Raw genomic sequence first — 13,552 nt, forward strand, 5'->3', positions numbered from 1 at the left:
ACTCTTTCCTCCATCACCTTCGTAGAATGCTATTATCAGCAGAAACACGGTATAGAGATACCTTTCGGAGGTTTATACCTAAGCCGAGATTTGAGATTCCTATGTCACAGCCTGCTCACCTTGACCTTTGCAATCGCAGTTGCCTTGTTGAGAACAACACACAGGGGATGATGAATATTCTCATGGGAAATTACACCTCACCTCAAATAAATGTAGATGTACTAGATGAGAAGTTCTATATCATTAAAACATTGAAGCACAGAGGTTTAAAATATTTACATGACTATAGAGTCGAGAGCATAAAACGCTAATGAGGCTATTTAGTATCGACCGAATTGACGTGGTTGCTTATGGGTGTAGGTTAGCAGTTTAGTTTTGGGGTGGGAAACAAAATAAATTGATACAATCATATCTGCGTGCGAAGAAACCTGGAAAAGGGGGCATTTGACGTATGTCTTTGAAAAACAGTGTATGCAGTAGAAAAATGGACGAATCGCATGCAAGCCTGTTAATATATCTATAAGGTGGCGTGATATATGAGATTTCAGAGCGAGACGAGATCAACCATGCACGACGCGGTTGATTATGTCAGGTTATGACTCAAGAGAGGATTAGCATAAATAATTAGGAACAACTTGTCTGGGTTGATTATGTCAGGTTACGACTTAGGAGGGATGGACACAACTCATTAAGACCAACTTGTCTCGATCGGTTGTTGCAAGATAATACTGCTCCGAAGAGTGGTTAACACCTTCCATACCATTTGTTTAGCTGAGTGAAATTAGAGAGATGGAGGAATTGTCACCGTAATCAACCATTTTAATGGGAGAAGTCACTGCGCATTTCATGGCAATGAATAAGCATGTTTCGCCTTTTTCATTTTTATAGTGTTATTTTAGATCTGTTTTTGAGATTTTTTTTAGTCTTTTTTATTTTTTTAGTCAATCTCGTAAAGCTCTATTAAGCCGTCGAAATGTGTTTACCGGGAGGAAGAGAAGATCATCGTCCTTGTTTATGTGTGGCTTTGTCATTGATGGCCCAACTGTCAAGCTGACGGGCCTAAGGGAAGCAGGCTGCTGAACGGGTTGTCCAGGTTGGGTTTCTGGCTGCCAGAGGCCCGCTGTGAACGAGGAAGACCAGCGGATACCGTGAAATCCTATTTTAAAAATTGTTCGCAATTTTTCAAAGTTTCAAAAATTGTTCGGTCTTTACAAAATATGTTCATGTTTTAGATTTTTTTTCAAAGTTTCAGAAAAATTATTACATTTACATTTTTTTGATATATAAAAAAAGTATTCATATTTTCAAAATTGTTCAGGGTATTCAAACTGCACGTACTTTCAACATTTTGTTCTGGATTTCAATTTTTTTCCTGTTTTAAATTTTTGATTGCAATTTTAAAAATGTCCCAGTTTTGAGTTTTTGTCAACAATTTTAAAAAAGCTCATATTTTTAGGAAAATGTTCTGGAATTTGTTAAAAAATTTGTGTTTTAAAAAATGTTCTCAATTTGTTTTTTAAATTATTACCGTTTTAGCAATTTATTCGGATTTGAAAAGATGTACCCTTTTCAAGTTTTTTGTACAATTCAAAAAATGTTCGAGAATTTTAAAATTTCTTTTGCAGTTTCAGAAGATGTTTTGAAATTTTAAAATTGTCCGCGTTTGTCAAAATTCCTTAATTTCCACAGAATGATCAAAATTTGAAGTTTTTGTTGCAATTTCTTAGGTAATATTCAGTTTATCCCGCTGGTCATAGTTCTTTATATGTTGGGATATGTATTTGTCGACAAAACTCTGTAGCCATACTGGCTAGCAAGGTTAGTGCACTAACAGGAGATCCACGGTTTGAATCCCATCTCCCGTGCGCCGTTAATTTTTTTTGCGTATTTTCCGTCTGACTGCCAGCACCTGTTCAGCCCCAACAGGCCAGCTCAGTCTTGTGCGCCCTGTGCGAAGGGGCGTCTTTTTGCCGCAGAATGTGGCAAATAGGAGCTCCCCTGGACCCCCTCTAAAAAAAGGAAAGCTGGACAAGCGAATGCACGCCAAATCCTTCGATGTTGCGCTCTGGCACCAGTGCCTGCGAAGAGGAGGCCGCGCTATCACGTCTCGGAGGCCCCCCACCAGTCCCTGCTCCTGCTCCACATTCATTTTGTCATCCGAAAGCCTGCGAGACCTGCGCGCCCACTAGGTGTTCGACACAGGCTCCACGAAGGCGAGCATGCGCGCGTCGGTGAAGGACTGCATGGCACGGCTCCAAGTTCTACCTCAACCATGGCACGTCTTGTTGGCACCCAGCCCCGCCCAACATCATCAGCTGCCCCGGTTCCAGTGCGCGCAGAGGCTGAGACGGCACCTCACGATTGCACTTGTTGTTCACATTCATGCCAAGGATTGATGGATTATCCACGGGATTAGGGGAGCTCCGCTAGGGCCATGCCGTGCTGCTGTTTTTGTGAAGCATTTCCTTGGACGCCCACTCCTGCCGCCATGTCCCCAGTATCATGATCCTGAAATGGCTGTACTAGCCCAATCTACTACCGATGGATGGCCCTGATTCTTAAAAGACATCCCAAAGTTCAGAGAACCACCACAAGTCACCGGAGCACGAAGAAATAGTCTGCCGTGAGCCCGTGAGCATGCTGGTCCTCAGGACTCCAAAGTTCAGACACATCCCGAATTGCAATTTGAGATCTACAGAATTGCACAACAATAATTAATGCTGACCTTTGGATCAATACGATCAGACGGCTCTAATTGATTGGTCTGAAATTGACAAAACGTGGCATCATATATGCCATTGGATCAGGCAATCCTATGATCCAGATTGGAGAGATTCGCTGTGGGGCTCACTCCCCCTGCCCGCCATGTGATATGGGACTTGCTCCAGAACTTTGAGCCAGCTAGAAACATGTGATGAGACGTGGTGAACTGGTCACAATAGATAAGGTAGAACATGCTAGAAACATCTCATGAGCACGTCTTGTAGGTTTCATCAACCCTGCATTGCCTTGTTCTTTTGCTTCATGATCAATTATGACGGACAGAGATCATCAATTATCTAGCACAGCAAAGAAAAGGAAACTTGTTACATGGAGCAAAGGTACTTCCTACACATGCATGAACCTGCTTCTTATATAGGATATCAGAAATCATAAGGTTCAAATAGCTACTGCATAATCACATAACTCAAGCATCCAGCTAAAGGCGTAACTCACGCGGCCCTCGCGTCGCCCCTGGCGACTCGGGGGCGATCCCATCTATCGCCGCCCACCTCCCCTCATCCCCCTTCCGTCCCTCGCTGCCGCCGGAGACGGCCGCCGGCAAAGCCCGCGCGGACGCCAGGGAAGGTGGCGGCGGGGATCTCGGCGCCCGGATCGATCTCGTCAGCCTGCGGGCTGGAGTATCGCGTCGGTGGCCTACGGATCCTTGGGCGGCGGCCCTATTGGCGAGGCGGCGGCGTCCGGCGGCTGGAGACGTCTGCAGGCGACCCTGGCCAGCGTACTCGGCCGCGCGGGTGGCGGGTCGCTGGTGGAGTCCGGCCATGGCATGGTTCTCCATTGCGTCAGATCTGGAGGTTCCCCTTTCTCCTGCTGCCTCTGTCGTCGTCTTGGTGGTTTGCGGCTGCATGCTCCGGTGGTGGTGAGCCCTGGTGGTGTACTTTGGGTCCGGGGGAAACCTTGGCTAGTCTAGCCGGCCCGGCGGCGGCGAAGCTCATGGGCGCCGCTTTCCTTCATGAAGGCGCAGCTGAGGGCCCAATCCACCCACCCCGATCCCCGGCCGAGTGAAAACCTTCAATCCTTTTCGGATTTGGCGGCAGCGGCGCTTTTTGCGTCGTGACCTTCCTGGAGGTGTCGTCAGGGGCACTGGGGCTCAGTTGGGAGTGCAGAGGATCTACAGGTGGAGGGGATAGGACCAGTGGTAGAAGGTGGTGTTCGCGAAGGAGGAGTGGCGTTGCATCTGATACGTCGACAATGGCGGGTCTCAGCGGCATGGAGCAGCGGGGGCTCGCTGCTGGGCGTGTGTTGATGGACGAGCGCAGGATGGTGGCGTTGTCTGGCGTCGTGATGGCGTCGACGGCAGTTAGACCGGGCAAGGTAGATGCAGCAGTACATCTCTGAAGATGAATTGGTGGCAGGTGGCTGTGGCGGTCTCATACCCGGCAGGCGTCCTGATTGAGGAGTGCGCCGGATGGGTGGGTGACCCATACCCGGCAGGCGTCCTGGATGGGAACTCAGGTCTTAGATGTTAGATTTGGCTGCGAGGTATGTTTGGTTGTCTCAGTTGCTTGTAAGATAATGCATGCGAGTCAGCATATTTCGTCTTTTTTCCCCACTGAGTGAGAGCAGAAAGAGAATGGATAATTGTTCGGAGTTCCAGTTCGGCTCATAGCTCGATACGACTGAAGCAACACACTGCTTACATAGTTGCATGTATTGGGCCGGCCCAATTAGTGACCAGGCTCCCCAGACAAAATTTGGCCTGGTACATTTAATAGAAAGTATTTTGCACAAATGTTTCAAAATTGCTCTGGAAATATATATTTTTACAAAATTTAAAAATTCTCATGAATTTGAAAAACAATGTTCAACATTTTTTAAAGCATGAGTTAAAAAAAAGTTCCAAGATGAAAAACCGATAGAGGTCTCATTTTAAAAAAATGTTTAAAAAACTACAACGAAATCTTTTGAAAACTCGCTAAAACTAGAAAAACCTATGTGTATGGGCCGACCCAATAGTGCGCGCGGGGTTGGCTGGGGTGGGGGTGCGTGAACACGCTCGACCACCACCACGGTATACGCATAATGGATTGGCGAGAATTGTCACTGGCTAAGTGCTATTGAGAATAGATAATAGACTAGGCTGGAAGGTCTTAGCCCATGAGATTCTTGCAAGGCGAGTGTTGCCCTTTATCAGATACTCCCTCCGTAAAGAAACATAAGATCGTTTCAGTCACTGAAATAGTGATCTAAATGATCTTATATTTTTTTACTGAGGGAGTAATAGAAAATAGCTGAAAATGAAAAAACGCACCCTCCTAGTTAGGGTTTATTGTGCTCTGGCGGCGATTGCGATCTTTACTGTGAGATGACTGGTTTTCCTCATCGGGAATTTGATGTCGTGGCTACAAGATGGCGGCGATGCAGTCCTGATCAGCAGCAGGGCCATGGACGGAAGACAATCTTGATTAGTTGTTGAAGCACATGGACCTCCAATATGATGAACTTGATGATGTGGTCTTGGGGACGGCAGATGTGGAGAAGATGGAGACAAAAAAGCGTTGGCTGCTGGTGGGGAGGCTGCACGCCAATCGTCCTTTTTACCGCTACGATGATGTTTGAACAGATGAAATTTCATATTGAGTTTGGCCCATACTTTGAGATTCGAAGAAGCGGGAGAGACTTTGTTTGGTTTTTTAGATGTTCTGTCGGGGCGATTGGAAGAAAGTCATTCATGGGTGGTCCCTGGATCTTCCGGGGCTATGGACTGATTCTAGAGGATTGTGATGGCAAAATTGATCCTGATAAGATAGCTCTTGACGGTATCTATGTGTGGACGCAGATACAACAAGTGCCTGATGTATATCAGCATGAAACAATAGTGGATCAACTGGCTCACCGGATTGGCAGGGTGAGAGAGGTACAATTATCCCTTGCGCTTGTATTATGAAGGGAATTATGTGCGAGTTCGTGGTCGTGTACTAGTTGCAAAAGCCCTCACTCAGTTCACACCCTTGACTGTGGTGGGAGAAGGAAAACACATGTTACTTGTCAAATATGAGAAGATACCCCTTTTCTGGGACGTATGTGGCTTGATGGGGGCATAACTTTGAGGAGTGTTGAAGTGGGCTCTCGCGGGAGAAGGATAAGCACTGGAGTAGAGGTTTTTTGATCACTCAAAGACGCACGACGCCTTTCTCATCGGCGTTGGGAGGGCAGGCGCTGTTGCATGACACACGTGAGCAATGAGGCGGGAGAAGAGGGGGGGGGGGGGGGCTAAAACTATGCCCAGAAAATGCAACTCGCAGGAGGCTGTTTTGGATGGAAAAGATGAGGATCTTAATGATATTGCAGCTAGCCCAATGAAACCAACCAAGGAAGGTGATGAGGAGGAAGAAAAGGAAAAGTTATTTGGCAGTGCAAAGAACAAACTGGACCTATCAGGCGATGGGGCTAATGGGAAAGGAGAGAATGCAAGTGAAGCAATACCACCAATCCACCTACGTATGTGACTCCGAGGGAAAGAAAAAACCAAGAACAGCGGCATCAACAAGTACCATTGCAAATAAGAAGGACCTAGTGACAAGATGGCATCAGAAGCAGCCTCCCTAGGGGAGGACCCCGCACCAAATGGGTATCCTGTGTTGGAGCTGTCGCGGGTTGGGCGACCCTGTGACTGGTCATGATGCATGACTTCGGGCGGTAGAGTGCACTGACAGTCTTATGCATGGTGGAGGACAAACTGCAAAAGTTCGCATCGAGTGTTTGGCAAAAACTCTGGGTTTTGATGGTGCTTATGGTGTTGGAAGCTCAGGTCGTAGTGGTGGTTTACGCATTTATTGGAAGGAGATGGGTCTTGAGCTTAGAAACTTCTCCAAATACCATGGTGATATGGAAGTGAAAAAGGAAGGTAAGGACCCATGGCAGCTCACGTGCTGGTATGGCGAAGCAAACACTAGCATGTGGTGTAAAACTTGGGGTATGATGCGTGCTTTGAAAGCTGAGTGTGATCTCCCCTTGCTTTGTATTTGAGATTTTAACGAGGTTCTCCGTCAAGAAGAGAAATTTGGACCAAATCTACGAGATATGTCACAAATCGCTCTGTTTCACAAAGCCGTCGATGTTTTTGTGCTTCGTGATATTGGGTACAAAGGCTTGGAGACCTTTGAGAGGCGTATACAAGGGAGGGCATTACTGGCGGGTTCGGTCGGATCGCGCATTGGCTACAGCCGATTGGTCCAACTTCTTCCCTTTCACGGCACTACATCATTTGCATGTGGCCAAGTCAGACCATTGCCCGACTTTGTTGACAAACCAAGCAGCAGCTTTGGACCAGAGATCAAATAATCCTAGTTTTGTTCGTTATGAGATGATGTGGGAAAGGCATGAAGAGTTTCTACCGCTGCTTGAGCAAGTTTGGCGCAGGGGCAAAGCTGACATGGTAGGGGAGATCACTAACAAACTATGAGCCACGGCCGGTGCAATCATGGCCTGGGGATCAACATCGTTTGGGGCCGTGCGGCACGAACAAAGGAAGCTCCGCAAGCGACTTGGAGAGCTGCGTAATCACCCAGTTCATTTTGGGTCGTCTTATGAGGAGATAAAGGTTGAAGAACGCATCACTGAGCTCTGCTTCCATGAAGAGGTGATGTGATGGTAGCGATCACTGATCCGGTGGTTGGCAGAAGGAAATAGAAATACTCTTTATTTTCAACAAAAAGCCTCCAACAGCTGGAAGAAAGCCTCCAACCACCGAAATTAAAAACACTCTTTTCCTCTATTGCAAAATAGGTACAATCCACTATCTATTTTTCTTAGCCATGCAGCTATGCCACATCAGCAAGCCATACATAAAAGTTATAAGTTGCATTTTTCATTACTATATACATGCAACACTGTCATGCCTCATCATTAGTTCATGCATGTAAGGCATTAGTTTATTTTTTGCACTAAGAATTGTGACACTTAGAGCATACCTATACAATTGACCAGTCACTCTTTTTTGGGTAAATGGCACTCTTTTAACCGCGATCAATTTTTTTCATCATTATACATCATTTTTTGTATGCTTCATATATTTTTAATGTTATTAAAGTGTAAATCGAGGATACTGTTGCATTGTATTTTCATTAGTTTTAGTGGCTTATGTATCACATAAGTATGCATTTTTAACAAGATTACCTCAACAATGCATAGGGTATCATCTAGTTATACAAATACATGGACTTTGATGCCTTACTTTAAAAACAAATACAATTGCATGCAACTTATCTGAAAAATATCCACTTGCACTTACTTTAATCAGTAAATTACAACATGATTAACAATCTTACAAGGCATTCAAGAAAGTAGCAATCATATAAATGGTTTTAGACGAAGACGTCTTTCAACGTGCAGCAGGAGCTAGACCGAGGCCCACTGTTGGCATCCTCAATTCCGTCCCAAATGCAGCATTCTTGCTCACATCAGTGGATTGCCCACTGCCATAAGCATTATAATTCCAGCTCGAGCAATCATAGTTGCCACTGCCAGTGCTGAAGTCATGGGTGCGACCCTCCTCGAGCTCCAAGCACTCCTGTAGTTGCACCACAACATCAGCAATGGTGGGCCGCTGCGCTGATTCCTGTGCGGTGCATTTGAGTGCGATCTCCGCCACCTTCCAAACGGCATTGATATTGTAACCGCCATGCATTCGTGTGTCCACCACACCCTCCATGTTGCCTCTCGCTAGCCGCTGTCGCACCCAATGAATAATGTTCATGGGTTCTGGCTCCGAGAGGATGGCGGGCTTCCCGGTGACCAGCTCTAGCAATACCACACCAAAGCTATACACATCGCTCTTGGTTGTGGGTTGCACCGTCGCCTGGTATTCTGGATCAACATATCCGGGTGTACCAACAATTGTATTTGTTGAAATGTAGTTTCCATTGTGGTGATCAAACGCCTTGGACAGGCCAAAATCTGCGATCTTGGCCTCTAGTCGAGCATTCAATAAGATGTTGGTGGCCTTGACATCCCTATGGATAAGAGGCGGGTTGCACCCCTTGTGTAGATACTCTAACCCTACACATCAAAAGACCAGCCAACCATAAGATTCTGGAAACAGAGATGTGTTTCCGACAACAAAAAGTGCCTCCAAAAATTTCATAGGCTAGAATAGTGTTCTCTTCTATTGTAAAAAGAAAGAAACAACAATAGAATGCATTTGAGCATGAACCTTGTGCAGATTCAAGTGCAATCCGAAGCCTCTGCCTCCAATGTAAACTTCGCTCGCTTCCTGCAAATACAATAGTTCAGATGAGGATGACTTTCGTATATCATGAGTTAAAAGGGAACATCTAAGAGCTCTTTTTTTATATGCTATATTTTTTCCTGGGAGTCAAAAGCTACTTTTTATTGTTAGTCGGAATTGGTATTCATACCAGCAATGTGCTCTTGCAGGGTTCCTTGTGACATGTACTCATACACAAGAGCCATATACTCCCCATCCTTGCAGTAACCAATCATAGTCACAAGATTCTTGTGATGAATCCGGGTTAGAATTTGAGCCTGCACAAGCACAACAAATTTTCACATGCGAATCATAAATTTTTGCGGAGAGTTGAAGACATGTGTTGTCACAGGATGGTCCCAATGTACCTCTGTGAGGAACTCCTTGACACCTTGTTTGGAGGAATGGGACCACAACTTCACCGCCACTTGAGTACCGTCCTCCAGGAAGCCATCATAGACGCGGCCAAACCCTCCTTGGCCAAGCACCCGCTCGAAGCCATTTGTTATCATCTCGAGTTCCCTGTATGTGAACCGGCGGTTCTCGACTAGCCACAGCGAATCACTAGCACCACCATGGCTCGTTGACATTTCCTCCTCGTTCTGTGGCTTTATCATGGTCCTATTGTTCATTGATCCTTCATGTATAACACATGCAATTGATGAATTAATGTACCAACAAGACATTATTGTGCGCTAGATGGATCATGATGGAAAAGGCCCCACTCTCACCTTGCTGCTGCTTTCGTCGTCTTTGAAAGAAAAAAACTAGGACGACCACAGATACTATCACCAGAATGACAAGTAAGGGGAGAATAATGTAGATTGCCAGTTTGCTCTTCGTTTTGGCAGCAAGCTGACATGAATTGTCACCAATACAAAGGTTTGGATTGTTGCCATGTCTAAGAAATTAATGATCAAGTTAGTTAATGAATATGCCTTACGAAATTTATGAAGTATGTATGCATACCTTAGATTCAGGGAGCCATCTTGAATTCTTTTGAGAAGTCCAGAGGGAATCGATCCATTGAGCTGGTTGCCAGACAAATCTCTGGAGGAAACAAATTAATCACACTACATATATATATGATAACTCAAATAGTTGGGTAAAAATTTATTAATTATAATGTATGTGTCATGTGTAGTGCCTGAGCTGTAATTTAGTGTGCCTGCATATGGATCAAGATATCATTATCTAGCTAGTGCTAACTTGTTGCCGGACTTACATATCTGTCAACGATTGTAATTGTGAAAGGGCATCTGGAATAGCGCCCGTCAAGTTATTGTTTGACAAATTCCTGCAAGATATGGAAAGATGATCTTTAGTTTCTTAAGAGTTATTATTGTTGCTGAAACCTATAATAAAATATAAGCCAAATAAATAAGGAACTTCGGAATTAGTAATTAGTACAAGTATTGGAGGGCCTTGAGATTTGCAAAAGAAGACGATATATCACCATTCAGGCCGCTGGAGGACAGATTTCTACAAAAAAAAAGACATGTATATACCAAGGATCAGTCCGCTATCCGTAGTAAAATAAATACCCTTTTGGTCTCTCAACCATTTGGCAGTTATAGATTTGTTCCTTAAACTTCGTAACCAGACATCTTGGACTGGAGGCCTAAAAAGTTTAATCTAGGCAATTTTGGTTCTAGCCTCAGCTAAAGTGGCAAGACTGACAACACGTTGGTGGTTCTGCACAGGAAAGCAGCCGATCACAAAACATAGGATAAATAAAACATTTGGACTGTGTAGATTAAACTTTTAAAAAAGTAGATAAAACATTTGGAGGCCTAAAATGTGGAACTGTGAAACTGGAATTTCTAAAAAAGTAGCAAACACAATATAAGTATCATGACGATATAAGGCATTCTGTGTAGCTCACAAATATCTTTTATGAACATAATGAAAATTCAAAAAAATGCATCACTAATTTATTTATCAGTTTTTGAGATCCTAAGAAAACAGAAAACACATACCTGTTTATCCTTTAAAAAAATCTTTAATTTCTAAATCATGCTGAAACAAATCTGCTTTTGTTATGTTAACATATAATCACCTTTTCTGAGAAATATGTTTCTCAAGTTTTTTTATTTTTTATTTAATGACTAGGCTGCCATGTATCTGATCATATATAAGCTTTGACCGGGTCATCCGGCGCTGGTCCAGCACCCATTATATTTTTTCTATTTGAAAAGCTTAGGGTCCAAGAAGTATGCATGATATTGAAGTTGAGAGATTAATTTTGTAAACAGTGACAGCTAGTAGCTGAGAGACCAAATATTGTTTTTTATCTACATAATTAAATTTATTGGAGATTTAACCGTGTGTCTGATTTTATTGCTGATAATGGTGCTTGGATGAATGAACGGATAGAGGTTTTTTTTTTGGCCTATGGATGTGATAAAAATTCTTCAGATTAGAACATCCCCTCGTCACCGGGATGATTTTTTTGGCTTGGCACCCGGAGTGCTTATCGGTTGGCAACAGCACAACATAATGTCGGGTTTGCGGATAGAGCGTCTAGCTCGCAGCTGGATGGAGAACGGCCATTGTGGAAGGTTATTTGGCAAACTATAGTGCCACAGAAGATGAAGATACTTGTGTGGAAAGTAGTGTCCGGAGCATTGGCGACGACTGAACAAACAGTACCGGCACCTTACCACACGAGCGACATGCCCCGTGTGCAGCTAGGAAGATGAAAGGGCACACCATGCCCTTGTTGCATGCATGCATGCAAGCACCTTGTGGGACACGATTGGGTCTGTGTGGCCGATTCCGCGCAAGGAGGAGGTGATCGATATGGGCAACGACTTGCTACTGTTACTTCTAGCTGGCGGTTCAAAGATAGTTTGAAGTATGATCATCATGTTATTATGGCGAATATGGAAGCTCCACTGGGATATAACGCAGGGGAAGGAGGGCGTTCCGATTCAAGTGTCGGTCGACTTCCTGGTTAGCTAGATGAGATCGATAATTGCTGCTCAAAAGTCCTCAACGGAAGATATGTTAAAAGGAAAAATGGTAGTAGAAGATTCTTGGGACAGGTAAGGTCTATTTGTACGCCTCAAGTGTTACCACGGCCTGCACCTCCATGCAATACGGTGGCACTATCAGTTGACGGTTCTTTTTTGAAGGAGGATGGCACGGCGGCGGTTGGGATGATCTTACGGCGGCATGGTTGTTCAGTCAATTTCTCAGGGTATCACTACTTATTTAACTGCAGGGAGGCACTTGGGACAAAGATTCATGCGTTGATGATGGGCATGTCGCTTGCTCGTCAACAAACAGAACATCCAGTTATGGTTCAGTCTGATTCTTCGACGGCCTTATCTTGTTTTTCAGGTACTAGTTTAGACCGATTGTTTTATGATCATTTTGTAGTTGAGGTTAAATTCCTTAGGATCGGTAGAGTGTTTATTCCCCCAAAAGTTCATAGATCTCAGAATAGCGTTGTAAAGCTACTTGTGTGTGGCTCGGCAGAGGACCATCATGTATTGAGGAAATCTTGCATATATATCGCGCTACCAGTCACCCTGGGTGAGGAATAATTATTCTTCACCCCCTCTATTTTACCATCAATGCACCGTAATTTTACGTTCCGTAAGTTTTGTTTTATTTCCGACGCAAAAAGGGACCGTAAGAAAATATATAATCGCCATAAAAAATATTTTATGTTATGTAAAATTACAAACATAAAAGCATAGTCTAAAATACATATAAACTGTAAATTTTCTTGTCTTATGACCTATATTTTTATTTTCTTATGTTAAATTTTACGTAGTGAATCAATAGGAATGTAACTATTTGAATTCAAAATGTAATTTAATTATGAAATGATCGTAAGATTACCTCGGATGAAGAATTACGTATTCTGCACTCTGGGTGATGAATAGTAACACTATATATATATATATATATTATATATATATATATATATATATATATATATAGACACACACATGTAATAGACCCTGTAAACTCAACCCGGATCAATAAAGCAGATTACCGGGCACGATAGGTGCCCCTAGCCACCAAGTCACTTCGTGTGTTTCGAGCTAGCAAACCGGCGACTCGTACGTGTACATGTACGTGCGTTGTGGCCGGCGGACGAATCGATTCAGCTGCTTGCTGATCGATAGCTAGCGAGTTTTGTACGTGTGTGTCTTCTCGGCGAAACCAAACGTCCGGCTAGCACAGCTAGCGGCTGCTGCGTACGTACGTGCACCGGCGGAAACTACTCGTCCGGAGCGACGTCCGACACGGGTCTGTGCCCCTTGTGCCAACATGTAACTCTATCTTAATTGACTATAAACTATTATTGATCTTGCAATTTTTTAAGCTTATTGTATATTTCATTATTAAATATAAGTGTTTACGTGTGGATCAAATGAACTAGTACTTACATGCTTGTGATCCTTGGAGGTTTGGCAGCGGCATAGCTGCAATTCAGCCTGTCCCACATCATAGTCTTGGGAAAGCAAGGGTCACCCATCCAGTTCTTCCGCACCTGGTAGTTGGCCTTGATCGCCATGGCGGCAGATGCTGAACACATGCACGCAA

General features: G+C 44.1%; 1 protein-coding gene across 1 annotated transcript; it reads right to left on the bottom strand.

Moving 5' to 3' along the window:
• Positions 1 to 8,059: 8,059 nt before the first annotated feature.
• LOC125532580 (receptor-like protein kinase At3g21340) lies at positions 8,060 to 13,534 on the bottom strand. The gene is made up of 9 exons (XM_087544957.1): positions 13,396 to 13,534; positions 10,400 to 10,471; positions 10,215 to 10,286; positions 9,959 to 10,039; positions 9,721 to 9,890; positions 9,358 to 9,626; positions 9,141 to 9,267; positions 8,936 to 8,995; positions 8,060 to 8,781 (listed from the first exon to the last, which is right to left on the bottom strand). Exons 1-9 carry the CDS (start codon positions 13,521 to 13,523, stop codon positions 8,105 to 8,107), a joined length of 1,656 nt encoding a protein of 551 aa, XP_087401083.1. The 5' UTR covers positions 13,524 to 13,534; the 3' UTR covers positions 8,060 to 8,104.
• Positions 13,535 to 13,552: the final 18 nt, after the last annotated feature.

This window comes from Triticum urartu, chromosome 1A, assembly GCF_056163025.1.
Source record: "Triticum urartu cultivar PI428250 chromosome 1A, HENAU_Tu73, whole genome shotgun sequence".
Taxonomy (NCBI): domain Eukaryota; kingdom Viridiplantae; phylum Streptophyta; class Magnoliopsida; order Poales; family Poaceae; genus Triticum; species Triticum urartu.